The 22,813-nt window shown below is 37.2% G+C and overlaps 1 protein-coding gene across 1 annotated transcript in view; it reads left to right on the top strand.

Moving 5' to 3' along the window:
- The window catches only part of GALNT2 (polypeptide N-acetylgalactosaminyltransferase 2), a 109,138-nt gene that overhangs the window by 76,563 nt on the left and 9,762 nt on the right, over positions 1-22,813 (top strand). The window contains exons 7-13 of the mRNA XM_030035548.2: positions 2,119-2,240; positions 8,341-8,428; positions 12,286-12,373; positions 12,927-13,030; positions 17,937-18,063; positions 22,144-22,236; positions 22,442-22,525. Of these exons, the coding sequence (XP_029891408.1) occupies positions 2,119-2,240; positions 8,341-8,428; positions 12,286-12,373; positions 12,927-13,030; positions 17,937-18,063; positions 22,144-22,236; positions 22,442-22,525 (706 nt within the window). The remainder of the gene's footprint in view (positions 1-2,118; positions 2,241-8,340; positions 8,429-12,285; positions 12,374-12,926; positions 13,031-17,936; positions 18,064-22,143; positions 22,237-22,441; positions 22,526-22,813) is intronic.

The raw sequence follows: 22,813 nt of genomic DNA on the forward strand, positions 1-22,813 counted from the left end.
TATTTTCAAATTGAAGGCACAGTACTGCCTTACTTGGTATTTTTGTGAGATTAGGATTAAATTATTACCTGTGGGATCTACCGTACTGTTTATGAAGTTTTGCCTAGACGTGTGTATGTGCAACCAGATGATAATTTTTTAAATTAAAATATTTTAAGATTTCATTTGATTGCTGGCTTGTTATGCTTGACTTTGATACTCACTTTGCTTTTCATTTTAAAGTGTAGACTGATACTGATGTCTCAGATACTGATTCTCTTAAATTTTAATTTGTATGTAAAATCAGCCAGTGTGTAAGATGCTATAAGTAACATGTTAGTATCAACAACAGAGGAAGGCAGCGTGGTTTAAAATAAAAATTAAAATAAAGGCATAGTGTCTGTGGAGGGGATGACATTGACTGCCTTGCTTTCAGAAATATGTGATAGTAGCTTTTGGTCTCATCTGTAAGACCAGAGTTTGTTATGGGAACAGATGTATTTTGGAGGGCATGGTAGTCTGTGAATAAATGTTAGGGGAACCTTCTCAACTTTCTGTAAGGTTGAGTGTGATTGTAGAAGACTCAGTGACCCAAGTGGTCACCTCAGATGTGGGGCAAAAAAATGCATATTAGAAACACTGTTGTGTGTTTTCTGTGGCAGTAGAGCAAGACAGTAGGTTCTATAAGAATGTAAGTTAGAAATAATAAGCTCTGGAAAGGAGGAATTGCAGAAGTAAAACAAACTTAGCTAGAGTGCTTGAGGAATGGTTTGATATGGAAAAATTGAACAGAACAGATTCAAATGTTGGAATTAGAGAGGCAGCATAAAAAAAATGAGGTATAGTTAGCTGCCAATGTGCAACAGATAAGGTGTAGAAAGTACTGTCGGAGAGCATCAGCACAGTGTGTATCTACAACAGTGATGCGGTCACATTTGTGCTAAGAGATAGTACAAGGGTCTTGATGAGGCTGTTTATTGCTTTGCCTCTTAAGCATCTTGTATTCTGTTTGGCAGTTATATTTTGCAGGTTTATTTTGTAAAGGGAATGGAAAGAAATGGGGTTGACTGTTTTACAAAGTTTCAGTTAGGGGAAAATAAAACCCCCAAACCAAAACAGACTTGGTGCGAAACAATGTAGAAAGAAAAAGGGGGAAAAAAAAGTAATTACTTGGCCTTGGTCTTGAGTGACAATGAAATCAATTAATTTTGAATAGTAATAGAGAAAAATAGGGAGGAAATTTGTAAAGGACTGAGGAAGCTTGCTATTTTCTGTAGTGGAGTAAATGGTGGGATGTTCTAGGGTAGGTGTGTAAATATAGCAAGGGACTTTAAGGAATGGTGAAGTCATCCAATGAACAAATATTAAAAGTGAATTAAGGGAGGAAAGGAACAGGGCAAATCAGTGAGGGGATCTGTATAACTGAGGTGTGGAGAAGAGAAGAACCTCTTGGCTTTACCAGAGTTTTCTTCCTAAAGAAATCTTTTCAAGATAAGATTTTCAAAAAAACCCTAAAACCAACCAACAAAACAAAACCAAAAAAACCCCTGCTAAACTACAAAACAAGAGAGTTGCAAGAAACACAGAGGAAATACAGTTGAAAGGGGTGGGGGGAAGGCTCTCAGGCATGAATTGATGAAGCATGGTTATTTCTGGAAGAAGTTGACAGAAGTATGGACAGACTGTGGTGAGAACTAAGATGGGGGGGCAGCAAAAAGGTGGGGGAGATAAGTTAATGATGGTGCTTTCCTCAGTTCTATCGTAGAGCTGTAGGAAAGGTGTTTGTTTTCAGGACTGATCTTGAGTAACGTTTGTCAGTATAATTACCTTTTACTGTAATGCAGACCCAGCTGTACTTGTGTATCACTTTTTTTTAAAAGGTAGTCTAATTCTTCTACTTAAATCAGATTGAAACCTGTAGACTAGGGTGCAGTATGTTGGAAGCTTGCAGGCTGTTTGGTATGAAGTCATTTCACTAAATTTTTAACTAGTATCTCATTTTGATAATGGAACTTGTGTGTTTGTCCTGTCTGAGTTAGAGTAATTTAATTAATGACTAACTTGGAATGGAATAGTTTCTCACTACTGTTGATTGTTTTTCTCAGTAAGTACTTAAAACTTTCTATCTTTACTTCTCAGGCTTGATGCGCTCCCGTGTCAGAGGGGCAGATGCAGCACAAGCAAAAGTGCTGACCTTCCTGGATAGTCACTGTGAATGCAATGAACACTGGCTGGAACCGCTTTTGGAAAGAGTAGCTGAGGTTAGTAAAGAGTTCTTCTAAAGTAATTTCCTGAAGAAGTAGCTTTTAAATTTTAAAGCCATCTGGTTTATACTACATTAATTTTATGCATTTTTCTAAGGAAGCTTTTTCTCTGAAGTGAGATGATGGAGATGATCAGAGTGTTCTGTGATTAAAACCCACTTTTTGTTCATTTAATCTGTGAACACAGGAACATAAAATGTGAATATTTATTATTATCTTTACAAGCAATTTAAATATATGCTTCTTTGCTTCTTTAGGGATCTCCTCAGTAAGTGTTGAAAATCTTTAGAGCAAAGTATAGTTCTCCTCAACCAATATCTTCTCAATGTAATTCAGTTTACCTGAGTATTTATGCCTCATTAAGATTCAGTGTGATAATAGGAGAGAGGTTGAGCTGTGAAACCAAAATTGTCATGGAAATTAGCAGGGACTGTGGGCTTTCAGCTTCTATGAAAATGATGCTTAGTCAGTGTCCCGGAAAAGCAATTGAGAGGATTGAAAGTATACTGTTTTCTCCAGGGCTTGGTTATACTTGTTAACTTGCTCTGGAGGAACTCAGTTGAAGTGGAAAGTGAATCAAGCGTGATCCCAAAAACCACTGGGGAACACTCAAGACTACAGGGTTTTTCTTCTTTCTTAATTGCATTCCCTTTCTGGTCAACTCTTCTTCCTGGAAAGGCTTTCTTTCAAAATACTCCTGGTCAAAATGGTTTTGCTAAGCTACCCCATCTTGTTAATGCCCAGTTCTTTGCTTATCCTCCCTACAGTTCCCGTTGCACTTTCCCCCAGAAGGGGGGGGGGGGGGGGGGGGGGGGGAAGTAAAACCCATATACTCAATATGCCACTGGAGAAGCTATCAACTGATGACTGATTTTCCTTACTCTGTTTGGTTCTATGATGGTTTACTCTCTATTCCAGAAATACTGTAAGTGGCCTAAGACATATCAGCAGTTAAAATCCTATTTTGGAGCAGAAATAACTTTAATCAGTTCAAACCTGGACACTATTAAAGTACCTAGAGCCTCCAAAGCCCTTGAGCATGAGAAACATAGCACTTCCTTCTATTTTTGTGCCTGTGTGAAGTGTTGTAGCCTCAGAAGGGTCAGGGCAATTTCTCTATAATTATTAACTAGGAAAATAAACTTGAAGGCATTACAAGTATCTCAGAAGGAAGTGGAGAATGTTTGCAGCTAAAACACTAATGGATTCTAGGATGTGGAATCTGTTTTCAAGCCTTTTTGTGTAAATGGTTTGAAGCATCTACCTGTTTGAGAAATCAGAAGAGAAATGGTAGTTTTGGTCAACAAACCCCTGCTTTTTAGTAAGACAGCTATTTTGCCATTTACCCTTTTTCTTGTCTATGACTTTTTTCAGGGCATGCTCATTTAGCTTTCTGAAACTGATATGGGTTGTGAAAAAGTGTTACCTTTGCATCGTAACAGAATATAAAATCTCTTATTAAATAGCTGACAATTTTGTGGAGATCCAGCATTACATGTGGTATACTTGGTGGGAGAAACTGGTGCGTATTTTCCTTTGTGCAGCAGCTACTTTTTAGCAGCACAGGAATTATTAGATCCTTCAAAACTTGCTCCTCACAATTGTCACCATGGTACACGCTAATAATGTGTACAAAACTTGAATAGTTTTCAGTTGTATGAATGCGATTTTTCATTCTTAAAAGCTTGATGTGCTGTTAAATAAATAATTGATGTGGAATTCTAGTTTACTTTCATCTGGGAAGACTCCCAACCAACAGGTGTGAGGTTTGATAAAGTAGCTTCTAAGCTTTCTGCTTGTTCAAATATTTAAGGCATGGATAGTGTTTACCTATAGTATATGATAGTTCTTTATTTTAAATGGATTGATTTTACTCACAGTGCAGATAGTATGCTAATTGGCAGCATTTTCTTGATAGTCTCAGTGACAAGAAGCTGAATAGATGTGAACTCATATCTGCTCTGGCCTCAAAGGTAACTTTTTCAGGTCAGGGGTACTATGCATTAATACAGTATTTTCTGATGCACTGCTGCATCTGTTCTGTATGTGGTGGAAAGAGTGGTGTTTTTCTTTTTTCCTTTTGTTCCAGAATTGCCCACTTGGCATTTAATTCTGTTGGAGTTTTAGTTGTGTATCTTACAATATAAAAATATATAGCTTCCAAGAAACAGTCTGAATTGAATCAGTTCTACAATACTCTATCTGATGTGCTGTAACCACTTTAGAAAGCTACGTCTTTGACATCTTGCTTGTGTTAGGAGTACCTGAGGCATCAAGCTCTCCTCTTTGGTTGAAGGATAATCCATCTTATGGTTTTCTTCTTAGAGATGATTTCCTGGTTAGAGTATCTTTGTGTCTTGACCAGGCTTGCTTAGCATTCCTAGAGGGGTCTGGCACTGCTAGGGATCTTTCTTCAGCAATTTGAGCAAAGGCTTAAAGCAGAAGCAACTTATATAAAAGGTGAATATTTTAGAGTTCAGAATGTGTACAGATACCTGTGTAACCTGGAGCTGGTATATCTTCTCCCTCTTTACTCCCTCCTGGAGAATGGCTTTCTGCCTGATTCCCTAAGGCTACCTTTTATGTCATCCTCTAGGTTTTTTTGTGTGCTTGTTAGTTAGGGGAGATCAAACAAGGAGCCAGTTTAACCCTTTAATTCCCCCAAAATGTCAACATAGTAATAAGTGTACACAACCTTATAAACATTGGTAACTACTAGCTATTGAATGAATATTTGTCTGCTTGGCTTTTTTCATTTCCGATTTCTAATCACTTTGATGTTCTATTCTTACAATATATCAGTTACATGAGAAAAATAAAAATTGGAAGATTCTGGTGCACGACTGAACTAATCTGTTTTCATAGCATAGCCATAAAGCCTGTCACTTTTAGGAAGGTATTTTTAAACAAAGACGATCTTAAAAGGAAGAAAGAGCTAAGATTAAGAAATGAGATGTGGATTCCTTTTTCATATCTGTCTCAGATTTTGTGACCCTGAATGAGTCAACTTTTAACTGGCACAATGCTGAAAGGAAAATATTTATATTTTCTCTTAAGAGTGTTGTGAAGCTTAATCTTTGAAGTGTCTTGAGATTTTTAGAGAGGGGGGAAGCAATGTATGCAGAACCTTGAGGAAAATTTCTGATGGTTTGAGAATAATATATAATAGTCTAACTCTCTAGAGCATACATAACCTCCTTATGAAATACTAAAATGAAGTAGTCTGCTACAAGGTTCCAGGCACTAGAGACTTGCAGTATTCACAGGTTATTTCTTTCCATTACCCTCACCAAGAAACACATGGTTTTCCAGTTGTGTGTTCCATTATAAGTTATGGTGTCAACCCTTCAGAATGAAACAGAACATTACAAAAAGACTTCCTTTTTGCTTGTGTTTTTTTGTTTCGAAAATGCACATTGGATTTCTACTTAAATCATACTATGGATAAATAAGTATCTTGCTTTAGGACAATTTAAAGGGGGCAGCTGCTGTGTAGTATTTTAAGTGAATGAACTCAGTGTACTTTGGAGACCCACAAGCTCTTTCTTTGTAGCAATCTCTGTATTGACAACTTCGTAGTGCCCTGCAAAGCATCACCTTAAGAATGTGCAAGTCTTTTGTCTGCTTTGCTGCTGAGCAAATCTATAATTTCAAATCATGGAAGGAACAGCATGTTTCCAAGCCAACGAAGTGGGGGTTGTACATTGAACTGAATGTTCACAACCTGGGTACTTGTCTGTTGGAGAAAAAACTGTAAGTTGTTTAAATAATACATTAGGTGTAGCAAGTGGTGTTAGTGTGGTGTCGCACTGATACTACTAATCAGACCAGCAGTAAAAGCCTGAGGAAATCCCAAATGCATAGAGACAGCGTGCTACCTGCTTACTCAGCACGGTGGAGATGGGTTTGAAGCCTAACTGAAGCTCTACCTAATGTGATACTTGACAGCTTGGGAAATTTTTACCACTAGGTTCAACTGTGCCAAGTAGAACCTTTTGAGAAAATGCAGATTTTTGTCAGAAAAGATTTTTAGAGATGGGCATAGATGTGTAAGCTGTCTTAGCTTCAGCTAAGGAAAGAAGGAGAAAGAAAGGAAGGGTGGTTTCATTTTTGTTTTGTGTATTTCATGAGTGTATTGTGAATAGCTGGACAGGCTGGATATCTTCTATCTCCTCAGTCTTTAAATAAAGGAGTTTTCTAATTCTATCACTGTATATAGAATGCCTAAAATAAGGTCATGGGTGCACCTGAAATGCTTTAGCGGTGTAGGAGGGCACACAAACGCAGTTCGTGTTTCGCAGTTAAGGTGCAGTAAATCATTATTGCTTCCCAAGTACAACACAGTTAGCAAAACTGTATGCTTGCCATTATAAACATGGACTTGGGGCTACAGCTAACAGAAACAGGAGCTAAAGATGTGATCGATGGGGAAGTAGGACAGGTTGGTCTTTTTTGTCTGTGTTTCTAGCTTGCTTTAGACCAAGCTAATTGATACTTAGTAGCAGACCTGATTAGATGTTATATTACATCCCTCATAAAAGCAGATATTTGGCCAGGGTGGTATAGCCACAGTGATACTTAAAAGGAGTGTAGAAATCAATAATGAGTCTTCAGCTTTTAGCTTAGTCTTCAGCTTGAATTCTCTTGGGTTCACTTGGATTCTCCTTTTGGCTGATACAGAAGTTAGTGACCTGTTGCTCACTCAGGCAGAATGACCTAGTAAATGCCAACAATGTAATTAGGGCTTATTAAAATCAGCACAGATTGAATAGTTAAGATCCAATAAATGAAAATGGGTGTTTAGTGTCCTTATTGGACCAAGCAAAGCATTTGACTAAAAGAGTTGTTTTTAAGTCTCTTGTTAGGAGCTCAAGCTATTCTCATACTAGTTTGGTTCCAATCTGTTCTGTACAATACTGATTAGCAGGGGGGATGCATTGCTGAAACACTGTCTAGAATATATGTGTTGTTGTTTGAAGACATACTTATGACATAAATTCTTAAAATGGAGATGTTTACATTGGTATGGTTTTTTAACCATGAGAACTGTTTCTCTGTTAACAGTTGCCAAAATAGCCCCTTTGTTCAAAACATTTGTTTATATTCACAGATTTGGTGATACACTGTTCTGAAGTTATCTGTGCTCTCTGAATGATGTTCAATTGCGGACCTCAAACTTTTATTTTGAACTCAAGCAAAATGTTCCATCAAACTACCATAGAAGTTATGCTTCAGTCTGTAAATGTAACTTTTTTTTTTCCCCAATAACTCATGGAGACAAATTGGCTTAACCATGATATTGCATTTCTAATATTAGATGAGTCTTTTTTTAAAGTACTGATGTCTTGTGATCCTACTGGATGATGCACGTGGAGTTGTTGGAAAGATTTTTGTTTTTCTTAAACTGTTTTGACAAAAACATCAGCTGAGGTAATTAACAATGCTCAGAGTACTATATGAGACCTTGGTTGGACAGAGGAATGTGGTATCTGTACCACTGGAATCTTGGCTGCTGGAGATTAATAGCATTCATTAGTTTGAGGTGGTTTTAGGTTCTCTTTCCTGTCTAAGTATCTGATATTGAAGTGTGATTCTGCTAGTGTGAAATGGGTTAGCATTAACCTGAGACTTTTCTGATTGCAGAAAGGCCTAAGTGTTCCTTAAAGGTTGAAATAATAAGACCGTAATACACTGCGTGGCTAGAGATTTGCTGTGGAAAATATGAATTGCCTGGATGCTTCTTTTCTTGGAGCTGGTTTTAAAAGTAAGAATGGAAGTGCCGTTTGCTCAACTGCCTTTAAAACTACAAGTTTGCTGCCTTCTTCAAGAGCAAGTCAGAAGAGGGGGATTACTTGAATATAAGTAGCCTAGAATAGAAAGAGGATTCCCAGCTATATTGTGTGGTTTCTGCTTTCTGAAGCAGTGCTGAGCAATGCTATTCACAGCACTGGCTATTCAGAGCTGTAAGTTGAAGTAGGGGGAGAGCTGGGGGAGACGTGCTAATGAAATCCTGCTGAACTGTTCAACATCTCATCCTGCCTGAATCTTTATATATTGATTTCATTATTTCAATATTACTTTCTAATATTTATTTTAGGACAAGACCAGAGTTGTGTCTCCTATTATTGATGTAATTAATATGGACAACTTCCAGTACGTGGGGGCGTCAGCTGATTTAAAAGGCGGTATGTACCTGTACTGGAATACAGATTTAAAAAAAAAAAAAAAAAAAAAAAAAAAGCATCAAGAATCAAAGCTCATAATCACTGCAGTTGTGGAATGAGCAATTAACATACTGTTCTTCCCTTTCATATATCTAGTTTTAAGTTCTGTAGGTTACTTGTTTCTAGGCTTGGATTTTAATTGGCCTTATTGTCCTCTACTTTAAAACAGTTGATCTTTATTATACTAATACTTATAAGTTTATGCTGCCTTTTACCAATGTGCAAGACTCGCTCCAATGTTTGTAGGATTGTGTAAATATGTCAGAAGCAGCTTATGGCCAGAGCTTATGATTCTCTTTTTAGATAAGACAGGCTTTAATTGCTCACTAGCTTAGAAGCCCATCAGCAATGCAGTGCCTATGAGTTTTTTTCAAGATGCTGATTTGCTTTAAAAATTAAACTCTTCTGAGTAAGCAGAAAGCTTTGGAATGTGTTTAAAAAATAAATGTTTTTGTTAGCCATGATCTGTAATTGTGAAGAGAGTAACATGTGACCATGAAATTTTGTAGCATTTATACCTTTACTGTTACAAAATTCCCTGTTAAGTTTAGAAGTACTACAGTTTCACTATGTCTAGCTAGTGTAAACTGTTGACAGCAAATAGTAAAAAGTCTTGTGAAGCACTCAATAAAAATGAATACAATAAAAAAATCCTCCCCTTTCCTTTTCCGAAGAGGGGGAGGGCAACCACACACTAAAATCCTTACTCATTACAATTTTTTAAAAACTTTTTTCACTCCTGGCAAGAATCTAGAGTTTAAAATAGCTGTTCTCTGCCCCCCCCCCCCCTTTTTTTTTAATAATTATTCCCACAACCCTGGAAACTGAACTGTCTGCATAAAGATATAAGATGAGCCACTGTATAGAAATTACGTAGTGCTGTTCCCACAGTGTTTCAGCTTTTTCTAAATGGACTTTCTTGAGTGAGGAAGGAAAAAAAATTTCAAGCCTGTTCTTTCAGTTACTAGTCTCCAACAGGCCACCAAGCGTTGTTCCAGTAAACTAAAATAAAAGCAATATTTGCATAATGTTGCATATGCTTCAAGTTCGTCAGTGATCTGGAGGCGAGAGGTTCTGTATCCTTTTAATTAACGTTTTGAAATAACACCTACAGTGCATATATTCACAGTATGCTAATGTATAGTTCTGTGCTATTATCTGTGTGCCAGCTTTATTAAAACCTTAAGGCTTTTACCCAATCTATTCATTATACCTCGAGTATGGAAATCTCTATACCATTATGTGGTTTTTATTGTTGTCTGCAGTAGGAGGAGGAATTCTTTCATTGAAATCTTCGATTGGTTCCTGCGGGGTTCATGCTCTTTAATTCTTCCCAAGTGAAGTGGGAGAAGATTGAGAGATCATTTCACTTGTTACTGCTTTTCATGCTTCATCTTTGGAACTACATTTCTTGATCTTTTTTTCTTTTCTTTTCTTTTTCTTTTTTTGTGTGCTCATTTTCTTCCCTCGTACACAATAGAAATAGATAGATTTTTTTCTTTTTTTTTTTTTTTTTAAGTGCATGGAGCCTCTGTATTTCTGGGCTGAGGAGTGAGAAGTTGTCTTTTTTTAATGTTAACAATAGAAATTTTGCACATACCAGTGTTTAAAGCTATTTGGGGGTCTGTTGAAACGTGAATAATATATTTCTTTTCAGTTCCCAGAGGACAGATTACCATGTTAGAGGCACTACAGCATTTGGCATCACGGGGACACATTCACTGGGGCCAAGTCTAAACATGGAAACCAAACTATGCTTTCAACCTTAGACACAGTATCTGTGTGGCTGAAGCATGGAGACTTGAGACAGCTGGGACAGCATTTGTGCCTGGTCTGTATTGAAAGGACTTAATCACCCAAGACAAGCAACCTAGCAAATGCTACAAACTTTTTAAAGCGGACAGGGCTGAAATAATTCCCAAGTCTGGCCAATACTAAATCCATGCACTTCATGTTACAAATTTTTTTTTGAGGGAGGGATTTGCGAAAGTGTTTGTACTGCCCTGAGAAACACTTTAATTACTGGAATAAACTGTAGTTAACGGAGATCTAATAATTTAGAGTATGCCTATGATGCAGTTTACACTGGATAGAATTTCATGTTGGATATGCACTTGTGTTTAAAAATACTTCCTTTACAGAGTTACTGATATTATCTCATTGAGTGCAGATTTTTCCCAGAGTCAGTGAAAATGGAGATGGAAAACCAGTTTTTATGGGTAGACAATTTGTGCACTTGTTCGGAGTTTGTAACAGAGTGCTGTGTTCCAAAAGAGACCCCTTGTGTTCACTGGAGTATATGTAACTCTATCTCTACTGCTTCTGCCGGAGAACAGTAGGTTTTTTCAAAGTTCTCCCAGATGCAAGTAATTTTGCTGGGTACATATGATAAAGTACGACTTTTTAACTGCATGGAAATATTGGAGCTCATTTTACTTTTCATGCTGGAGGCTTTGCAGTACTATCGATTGTAGCCATTTTACTGTTTTGCCACTTGGAGTTTTAGAGTAGTTAGATGGTCTTTCATTTTTACAGTGCAACACTTCATGAAGTACTCAAACATGGAGAGAAGGAGTTGGCATGCATGCTGTAAAGACTCTTCAGGATAATTTCTGTAGTGTGTGTGTGATAAGTATCTTGTGAGTTAAAATGAAAACTGTTTAGTTTTCAACTCTGCATCGGTCATTACTATGCATGTTTACAGATGCAGACAGACAGTTTGTAGGACTGTAATTGTTGTCTGTTTACTTTAGCTTTTTCCCCACAAAGTAGTTGCTTTATCTTTATGCTGGAGAAGGAAAACTACTGACATCTGTGCACCAGAAATCTGGAAATCATTCCTTACATGACCTCATAGGATGTAAATGTGTTTGGCAGCCCGCAGTCTGCGTAAGGCTGATTTGCTAGGTGTACTGGGAGAGGGCTATGGACCTTGTGTAGTTTTTTAATAGATGTTCATGCTTATGGGCATAACCCAGCTCAAAAACTATTATGAAAGTGTTTCTTATAGGGAGTTTGTCTTGTACCAGCTGTGTATTGTTGCCTAAAGGAGGTAATTCAAATGGTTGTCAGGTAGAAAGTTGCTGTAGGTCACCTATTGGTCTTGTTTATTCTCGTGATCTTTATGGGCTTCTGTGGTTAACTCAGGAAAGGACCAGACCAGCTGTTGCTGTGTGTACACACCTATATGTACATATATAAGGGAAGTAAGATTTTGGTGCTCTAGCACTTGCCTCGGGTTTAAAAAATGATGCACTTGGAAGCATGCAGTGGGAAAGCAGGAAGTTAAAGGAATGTTAGTAAGATAAGAGGGAGCTCCATAACCTGGGGTGACCTTCATGATGGAGAGCTCCTGCTGATAGAGGAGTACCAAGAGTACGGCGTAAAGCCTGTGTAAACATAAATATGTGATCGTTTGATAAGAGTTGAAATGCAATTGTGCAGTAAAGACTGTTAGGAGCATTTGTAATGGCTGGAAGATCTTCATATGATATTCTATTCAATGTAAAGATATGAGATGTTGGATTCATATATAAGGCTTTTGCTTTGTCACTTGTTGACTGGGTTTCTTACTTTGCATAATAGATGGCAACAAGAGGAATGGAAGTTACTTAATATTTGAGATTCCTGTTTTATTGCCCTGTCAACTTCTTTACCTTTCATCTGGACTTGTTTGTTTTCTACCCAGAAGTTTGTCCAAGTTTAAATTTTTAATTTAAATTACAGTTCCCAGTGTTTTCAGTCAACATTATGTTACTACAAGTTGAATGATGACCGCCGTCTTTTTAACATCCTACTCTAATATTTTCTTCTTGAAGGCTTTGATTGGAACCTGGTGTTCAAGTGGGATTACATGACACCAGAGCAAAGAAGAGCACGGCAAGGAAATCCAGTTGCTCCCATAAAGTATGTCTGTACCACCACTTCTCCCTCTAATAGATTGCAGTTTGCAACTAAACAAAGTTAGAAATCATCTTCTCTGAGTCTGAAAGGGGATCTTTACTATAGCTTTCATTAATAATGAAATTTCATTCATATTTATGTAACATTATGAGACTCATAAATAAATTGTATTTAAAAAAAATACTTTAAAGCACACTAGTAGATTATTTACCCTTAACAAAAAGTAGATGTCACTTTGTTTAAAGCTGGTATGTTTTGAGGGCTAAAAATACAGCATCAGTTTTAATGTTTCATTGTTGGCACAAATTGCCACCCTTTACATCAGGAAATTGTAAGCCAAATGGAGATCTGGAAACTGCCTCAGAAGGTGATCAGGGCACTATATATGCCATAGAAATGTGTGCAGACAACATTTGAATTGATATATGCAAAATTAGTTGCATTTGAAAGCATTGCAAATTTTTTCAAGGAGGTATTAACCTTGAGGTGCAAATAATGGTTGCCTCCGAGTTCATGGTTCTGTAAGTATTTAATTTAATTTTTCTTGTCTGTTTAGGACACCCATGATAGCTGGTGGGTTATTTGTGATGGACAAATCCTATTTTGAAGAACTAGGGAAGTATGACATGATGATGGATGTTTGGGGTGGAGAAAACTTAGGTATGTATATTATCTGTCTTCAGATCAGTCTTGAAAGAAAGCATGTTTCACCATTGCCTGTACTGTCGCGGAGTCATGGTCTTCCTGATTTTGTGCAGAGGGTTAAAACCAGAGTTAAAACTTCACATGCGTTACTGGTGAAATCCAAAAGGTTTATTTCAATGAAAGAATTAAAACAAGGTAGGAATTATATGCTAAATATGAGAGAATAAAAGTATTTGTTCATTAAGCCGGGAGGTTTTTTTGTAATGGAAGTTGGCTGATAAAAAAATTACGGGATGTAGATAGGCAATTACTTTCAAACATGCTATCTTGTTTGAAAGCACATCCTCATCCAAAGTTATTGATTAAAATACAATAATGTTTAAATGCTGGCAATTTAAGGCATGTTTTAAGATGTTGCTGAAATTTAATCGTGAAAAGTAGAACACAGGAGTTCATGAGTTTAATGTTCTTACATACACCTTAAGAAATCAGTTAAAACATAGCTGACTAAAGAATAATCTATTTCTTAACTTTAGATGTCAGGCAGTATAGTATTATTAAACTTAGTGAGTTTTTTAATTTGATACCCCTACTTTAGCCCTGTGAGGTATTTATGGTTGAGAAGGCATTTTTGCTGTAAGTCCTTATTTTCAGATATTTAAGTGAGTGGTATTTAGGGAGGAGGGAGGAGGAGCTGAGAGAACTTGAGCTTTAGCCATTTCTTCTTTGACCTGGCAGTTAAATCTGGTGTTATTAGGGGGTTTTTGGCTCTTTGCATTACAGTATTGTACAAAGTTTTTTCTGCAGTTAAGACCGGTATATTTGTATTAAAACAAAAAAAACAAAAAACAAACAAACAAAAAAAAAAAGACTTGGGAGGAGCAGAACTCTACAACTTCTCAAAACTTCCAGTCTGTCATTAATTTAGTGTTTTGGGGTAGAGATGCATCTCAGACATTTCAAGTAGTGTGTTTTAGGACCAGTTCTAAGGATAGAAACTTCTCTACTGCATGTGCTAGCTGCAGAATCCTAAAATACCTTGAACTTGTGAAAACCCAAGAGTATTTTGAGTTACTGAAATATGCATATGCATTGAGCATATGCTTGGCCTTCAAGGAAATGTCTGCTGTATACAGCACACTAAGTATGGAGACATGGTAACCAAATGTTTAACACTCCTGTAAGGAACTAAAAGGCTGGAAGAGGCATCCTTACAGTCCAGTCTCTGACCTTCCTATGCAACACTCAAAGAAACCTCTTACATATTTTGAACAATTACTTTCTGTGTTCCCGTTATTTTGGCTGTATATTGCTAAATTGTATTAATATGAATATCATTATTTTTCATTTTTTAAATGTCCTGGAAAGTCATTGGATAAACTTACTACAGCAGTACTCATGTTCACTCTAAAAACCTCTTTTGCCACTAGAGCACTTAAATATTTGAATAGCTGCAAGCATGTACTTGAGTGACCGAGTTTTTTCTGAAAATATAGCAGCTGCCTTTATGCTTTGATAACTGAGGCCTTGATAGCAGGAGAGGGCACAAGCAACAGCTCCTCACTCAAGGTGAGAAGACTGCATGCAAAAAGCTGCTTATGTTGCTCTTGCTCCATTCTGTTCCCTTTCCTCCATGGGAAGGAGGAGATGGAGACTTTGGGGTGCCTTTTCTCGGCTCCCTGAGAAGGCAAAGTCAGTCAGTCCAGCAGACAGCTAATAATTTGTTCATAGTTGCCAGACTAACTGAAGACAAGTAAAAATCACATGGCGTATGATTTAATTTGCAATAAATGACACATTCACCAGATACTGGAAATCTGTGACGTGCAGTTTAAAATTCAACATGCACATTCGTCAGGCCTCTTTACTCTCAGGTATATCTCTGGATCAGCAGCTTGACGTTACGTACAAATAACCTACTGGACTTGCAAAATAATTCTGTATGTTATATTTATGCTTTATAAAACTTCGCATTTTTCCTACAAGCATGTGCAGAGCAGCTGTTATGAGATTTAGTTTACATGTTAGTATAGTCTCAACTTTAGAAATTTCAAGATGGACCTGCGGTATTTTGTCTAAATTAGCCAAGGAACAGCTCTTACCATGAAGATACTGTGCATTTTCAGATTGTTGCTAAATATGACTGATAACACATGCTCACTGTACAAAACGTGGATCAAGGTTTGTTCAGTCTTGTCTTAAATTTGTAAATTCTAATTCTCAGAATCTTTACAATGCTTTTTGATAAGCATAGGAGGATTGGAGTACACTGGAGACTGGATGAACCATTAGAAGGTTTGGGTCTAATTTGAAAACCTAGGCTTTTCTTAATAATTTTGCTAAAATCAGGGAGCAAGTAAGACATTCCCCATCTTCAATAATGATGACACACTACAATGAAAAGAGCAAATCTGTTAGAGAGGTGTAACATAATCTGATGCAACTGAAGAACGTTTGACATGCTGTTTATGCCTTTTTAATGAAAAACTGTGTCCACTGAAATTGTTACAATAGTAGTATTTCTTCTCCCACTGTGAGTATGGCAAAAAAGATGTCTTAAGGGAGTTTGGGGTTTTTTTTTTAAGTTTTGGTTGCTGTACATTCCTTTTTCTTTAAAAATCCACACAGGCTTTAGAAGCCATGTTGGTGCAAATAAGAATTAGTTTGCTTCTCCTTACTTACTAGTCCTTTGCTGTCTTTCCTATAGAGTTATTTTTCATCATTTTCACTTTTTTTTTTAGATTCTTCAGAATCTGTGGTGCCAGAAAGTATACGTGTAGGTTTACATTTCTGGGAATTTATGGAAGGAGAATTAATCAAATTAATGTACACAGTAGAGGAAGCTATGAATAATGAAAAAAGTTGACACAAGATATTTCTAAATTACTTCTAAAACAAAAATACTTTTTCAATGCCTACATACATTCAACAGATGATAGTGACTTTCTGGATTAAACCTTCAGATGAATCATTTAAAAAAGAAAGAGCTTTAGGCATACTGCACTGACCTTTTATTTTTAACCAGAATCTCACTGCATTTCAGAAGTGTGTATTTCCTAATACTTAAATAAGTCTAATACTAGATTTTGAGCATTTAGTCTGCACCTGCTTGTCTAATGCAAAAGCCTGTATCTTTGATCGGATCTCCCTGCCTTCTTTCACTAGGCTGTCCTCACTGACTGCAGCATGCCATCACGTTGGGCAAATAACTGTATGAACTTTCTAGCAAAACTCCATAAATAATGCTTCGAAGTGGTACAAGAAAACTATTACTCCTCTGCTTTCACAATTTGAGCAGTATGGGACCAAATTTGAGCTAGATATGGGAAAGCCTGCTGTCTTCCATCTATGTGTAATTTATTCTGGTAGAAACAGAATTGCTTTTGTTACTAACTTGTTTAATAGAAGCAGTGACCAGTTGTTTATTGTGATTCTCTTTTTTTTTTTTCATTCTAAGCGCAAAATAAGAGGTGTAAGACTGAAGTCAGGGCTGTGAAAAATGTACGAAAAGAATGTCACGTTCAGTTGCTTTAAAAATTACTTTTGGCTATTGTCCCATGTTAATTCAACTGGAAAATCAAGACTGAGTTAATGGCAAAGACAATATTGTCATTAATATTTTTGAGGATGATCTGTCTATAGATCAGACTATGTTGACTGTCTAGGGTTCATGAATATGCCTAATTGTCCCAATGCAACAGAATTTATCACTGAAGTAAAACAAATAGGAAATGATCCTTGTAAAAGCAAAGACCGTTTGGAAGAAGGGCAGTTAACCTGCACTGTCAACAGTTGAAATCACAGCATGTCGTCTTTTTTTTTCTTTTCTTTTTTTTTCCTCTGGACAGACTGTCATGATGACATGCTCTCTAACCTTTGAGGTGGTTCGTTGGTTTTTTGGTTTGGTTTTTTTTTTTTTCAAATTTAATTTTTGAAGTAATGTTATTTTTATGACTTATTTTGTGTATGTGGGAGGAAGGCTTCTGGGGGAAGGAATGGCACTTAGTTTAAGTCATAAAAGGTAGACACTGACTTTAAATTAGAGATTATTATTATTATTATTATTATTATTAATCTGTGGAAAGATACTGAATGATTATGAAGAGGCTTGGAACTAAGGGTAGCGCTCAGTAACTGGTAGCAGCTGCTGGACTGAAGGGGGAATCATCAAAATTGAAACAGTGCTACTGAAAGCACCCTTCTTATTGTGCTAATTTGGAATGAATGAGGAAAAGTTCCATGTCAGCATTAGGTGACTTCTGCTGTCAAAGGTCTAAGCTCAGAAAGTGTATAAATATTTCTAGACCTTGTCCTCACTAGCTGGGTCAGCTCACTAGATTGGCTTAGAAGTGTACTGTCCATAACCTTCAGTTTACTGAAGTTGCATCTTTATTCAGTCTGTCTTCAAATCAAGATTGACTTCATATAACTCCTTCCACGACCTGTGTTTGGGAGTGTTTAGTTATCTGCTGTAATAAATCAGCAGCTCGAATCTACTGACTGTTTTATCATGCCTTGATTTTGTTCACTGTGTTATTCCATCTTTAGCTGAAAAATTTTATTATAAGCTAGTGATGTTACATGTATCTGCTGTTGCTCACCCTTTAGATAAAGTAATAGTACATATAGACCTAACTTACTCTGGCAAATTGCAGAGTGGTTTATGAATTTGGGGAATGCTGGTAACCCCAGATAAGAGAAGACATACAGAGTTTTGCTTCCAAGTTAATATGATTATTTTTCCTGAACTTGGAGAATATTAGTAAATGCTCAGATATGCTTTTGCTTATCCTAGAATTTCTCAGAAAACTATCTTATTGATCTTCTCAGCAATAATCAGTAAAAGCCTTCTCTGTAAATAGTACACTACAAAATTACAGTATTTTGTGATGGTGGTCTTTCATTCATGTTTTTATTTCAGAGATCTCATTCAGAGTTTGGCAATGTGGTGGGAGCCTAGAAATCATCCCTTGCAGCAGAGTGGGTCATGTATTCCGCAAACAGCATCCTTACACGTTTCCCGGTGGGAGTGGTACCGTGTTTGCAAGGTAACTGTTAAGTCATGTCTTCAGCTAAATATCAATGTTTTGGATTTCTTCAGATGATCAGCAGGTGGCAGTAATTTCATTTTAAGGATCTTTTCTTTAGAAATATTTGCAATATTATCTAGCATGGAAAAATATTAATTAAAAGGAAATTAATGACTTTGAGGCAACTACACAGATTGAGAGAAGAACCTGGGAGTTGAAAAAGGGAAACTTCTAGCAGACGCAGCCTGAGAATCTGGAAAAGAAGGAAATGCTTAGCTTGGCATTCTATCAATTTTGAGAACTTTGTTTATTTGGTTTTAAAGAAGGCTTTATTTTCAGAACTGTCTCATCAATCTTCATTTCATAGAAACAGTTTCATCATTCACTAAGAGCCAGAATACACTAAGTTATGAATATGCTTTGCTTGCTTTTTCTTAATACATGATCGGTATGTGATATGCAAATGGTTATGTAGACTGATTCTGGCATTTGTGCCAGTCTGCTGGCTTCATTCTATATCACATTTGCCTTTCCTGTGCTATGTTTAAAAATGCTTTTTTTCTATAGACCTAAGAAACTGCAATATTAAGGGCTTAGATTAATATGCCTGTTAATTTTGCTGTTGATACAATGTACAGTGGTAGCTGAAATACTGAGCTGTTTCCTCAGTTTCTCCTCTACAGAATGAGAACAGTAATTCTGATTCATGTTCATAGTGTTTTTTAAGTAATGTGGATGAAGGTATTGTACGAGTGTATGGTGGATGTTTTGACCAAGGCTCTGTCAGTTGTAGCTGAAGAATCACTAGGTTTTGGTTTAGAGAATTGGACTTGATGCTCAGGGGGCTGAAGAAGTACAGGTCTTGGCTAAAGGTTCTGTGGGTTAAGAGCTGCAAATAAAATTGTTTATTTATCCTTGAAAGGATATGGAGCCCAAACTCTGTTTAACATGAAGCAACACAGAAAACGCAGATGTATTTAAATTCATAAGAATGTTCTAAGCTGCCAATATACTTGGATTTGTGTTTCACCTTAGATTGAGGAACCTCCTTAGGGTGTAATTCTTCTCTTCCATTCTGGTATGCCACCAAGATGACTCTAATGAATGCAATAGTCTGCTAAAATGAAGTCACTGTCCCGTTTCTTCCAGTAGTTATAGTAAGGATTTTTCTGGTCCCCTATTCTTTGAGATCTGTATTTTATGCTACAGTGGAAAATGAATAATAGTACTTAAGGGAAAACAAAAGCTAGCAATGAAATATCCTTTCTTAATAAATCACATCTGTATTCCAGTATTTATAGTGTCATCAGGAGAGTAGGAGGATCTACCAATTAAACTGTATTATGTAGGCTTAGGATGCAACTGTTTTAGTTTCATGATAGATTTTAAAATGACAATGTCAGAATAAGGAGCATAGTTAATAAAAATAAATAAATATATACATTGTGCAGTTTTCCCACTCCTTTGCAGCTTTTCCTTCTTTGGGCTGTTGCCAAGATGCTGCTTTTCTTGTGATTTAAATAGGTACTTAAATATAGTTCAACTGCAAAGTAGGAAAAAGGTGTGGCTGTATGCATGCAAGTGTACAGCAGACATCAGAAATGCATCATATTAGCAGGGGTTGCGTTCGTACTGCGATTAAAGCTTTTGGATTTTGTGGTGAAGTCAAATCATCATTGTCATTTGGTCACTCAAATGTCCTGACAATTACTATGACAGGTTTTTTTAAATCCACATTGTGTTTTCCAGTCATTGTGTTCAAAATGACTTTGAAAAGAGATCCCACGTGTACTTGAATAGTGAGGGCAGCTGAAGCCTGCAAACTAGTTTCTTGGGTACTTACATCCCTTTCCAGATCTACCTTTCTCTGCAAGTGGTTTATTACCTGTGTCCTTAGCTGTCCAGCTGTCTCAAATTCTGAAATGCCATTAAAATTCTTTGTTTCATTGGAATTATTTTTGAATTTACCTAGAAAAGTTGCATATCATTTAAAAGCAGGGTTGACAAGTTGCTGTATATTTGAAGGTTTCCTCCTCAGTCAGCTTTCTTGGGTGTCAAAGCAATATAACATAATGCCTTAAGACCAGTTTTAGCAATGAGAGAATGAGAAACCTAAGGTAACGGGATACCGTTGTAATACAGGTATTATCAGATATGTATAGGACATTGGTGCCAAGAAACTTGGTGCGTGGAATTGATGCTGGTCTCGCAGTTGGGACTTGTTAGCTTATGCCATTATCTGTCCCTTGACTGTATGCAATTTGTTCTGGAGTGCTCTGGGTAGGCATCCTATTTTTAGCTGACTAGTCAGTATGCACTGCCTTTTGGCAGCCAAAACAAATCGGGGGATTCTGGAGGAGAGACTGGGAGTCCTGTTTCATGAGAGGCGAGACCACATCCTGGCTGTGTGGTGTGGGCAGATACAGCTTGTGTCTGGCAGGATTTCTTAGACTACTGTGCACTGCCTTAATACACTGCTTCAGACGAGCTAATAAACCTTGCAGACCCCAGTCTGCTCCATGCAAAGCTACCTCTGATTGCTCGGTGCTAGGTTTCATTAACTGTGGCTCAGCACGAAGCAACCGAGTGCACCCTACACCGTGTTCCTCAGTACCCTGCCTTCTTTGGGGTCTGTGTTAGTTTAGGCAGTTCTCGGCATCTACACGGTTTTCATATTTGTGTCGCACTAAGCCTGAACTGTTCATCCCTGAGTATGGGGAAGCGTGATGCAGGCATGTGTTCTGGCCTTGAAAGTGTCTTTGGAGTCGTCAAACCCTGGCAAACCAAATAGTTCCTCTCCCACCACCAAAATCTGTTTGGCCTGTGGGCAGGCAAAGCTGATTGCTGAGCAAGCAACAGGGGCAGGTGCTGAGTGACTGGCTGACACGCAGGCCTGAGTGACTGCAAGGGAGGAGAAACTGAAACAGCTCTTTAATTTGTGTTGAATGGGATTTTGCTTACAAAAAAATCTAAAAAGAATCTTTGCAAGGAAAAATCAGTCCTCAAACAAAAAAAAAAAGACTGAGGTCTGTCTTGTGCCTTTTTTTTATTTCCCTGTGTCCGTCCTTCTCAGCGACCTGCAAAAACAGCTTGCTTTATCCTGACTATTTTTTTGTCTTTTGAATTGGAAAATCATATTAGAGAAGTTATTGGCTGACTGAGTTTACTCAAGTTGCTTTAGATGAACTTACTGCCAAATGTAAAATAAGCTTCGGAGCATGGCAGTTGCAAGTGAAATAAGGCTTAATTTTCTAAGCATAAAATCATGAACAATAGAAGTAAATGATTTTTACATGGAAGCCAGGGGACAGAAAAAGGCATTACCGTCTTGCAGTCCAAAAGGAGATTTAAAGACACCCGTTACATAAATACAGGAATTTTAGTTAGAGATGTGTTTGCTTAGAAGTAAAGAATTTGGGTTAGTGTTTTTCACATTTATTGCAATAGTTAGTCTCTCTTGAATTTTAAAGCATTAAAAATATTTTTAAATTACCGGATCTCCTCTGTTACCTCAGCTACAACAGACTTGCTTGGTTCATAGCCTTAAATGTCATGGAAGCTTATGTCTTTTTGGAACTTTGAGTGCTCTGCTGGTAGAAATAGGATGAAGACTGAAAATGTCTTGCCTATGTTAGCATATCTGTTTTCAGAAAGGTAAAAGACATTATTAAATATTGGCAATTGTTGAGATTTTTATGTTTCCAAATAGCTTGCTTATCCAGGTGAACACTCACTGAATTTGGCTTCTGTCACGTTACTCTTATACAAAGAAAAAAATCAAAACCAAACAACAACCTAACAACTTCCGTGAAGTTTGCAGAAAGAACTCCAAGATGTGTATTAAATTCTGGATGAAAACCTGAAGCAGTGATGAGTGTGGAAAAGACATAAATTTTGTTCTAAATGCATTGATTTCAGTTACGTTACTCTCTAATGGTTTTCTATTACTTGGGTTTTTAACACGGAATCTTCTGCCTGGCTTGGAGGCAGCTGACTATGTAGTACTAAAAAGGATTAAAATCAACCCAAGGATAAATGACCTGGTTTAATTGCAGCTAGAGAAAATATAACCTATGTGTTTCATATGATTGTCCCTAGAAATACACGCAGGGCAGCAGAAGTCTGGATGGACGAGTATAAAAATTTCTATTACGCAGCAGTGCCTTCAGCCAGGAATGTACCTTATGGCAAGTAAGTCACAAGTGCTTTTTTGCCCTATTCATTTATTCTTCATGAGACAGCACCTTCCGAGGTGAAAGCAGTGCTAGCTCTCATGTGTTATCTCTTTAAGATGTAGTTCTACAGTTCTACTGTTCTTGAGTTTTCTGTGTATTCCTTAACATATATGAAGACAGCAGCCTGACTTTGAAAACTGTTCCTTTTTCCCCCCCTCTAGTATTCAAAGCCGAATGGAACTCAGAAAGAGACTTAGCTGCAAACCCTTCAAGTGGTATCTTGAAAATGTTTATCCTGAGTTACGGTGAGTTTTGGCTGAATCAGAGATAGTATAGAGGTCTCTTCCCCATGCCCCCCCTCCCCAGAAATCATCAGTTTCTCTTTCTCCTTCCTTGGATGTAAAGGATGTGTTTTAATTTTTGTGAAAGCAATGCCTAGTGTGGGCTTATTTGCTTTTTTTAATTAGTTCTATTCCTGAAGAGCCATTTTTCCCTGCTAAGCTGCTTTTTCTACTTACCACAACTACAGCTACAGCTGCGGGTATTTTAGAGAACAGTGTCCAAAGGACTCAACTTACCTGAGCCTGAAGCTA

Source organism: Aquila chrysaetos, chromosome 13 (assembly GCF_900496995.4).
Source record: "Aquila chrysaetos chrysaetos chromosome 13, bAquChr1.4, whole genome shotgun sequence".
NCBI lineage: Eukaryota > Metazoa > Chordata > Aves > Accipitriformes > Accipitridae > Aquila > Aquila chrysaetos.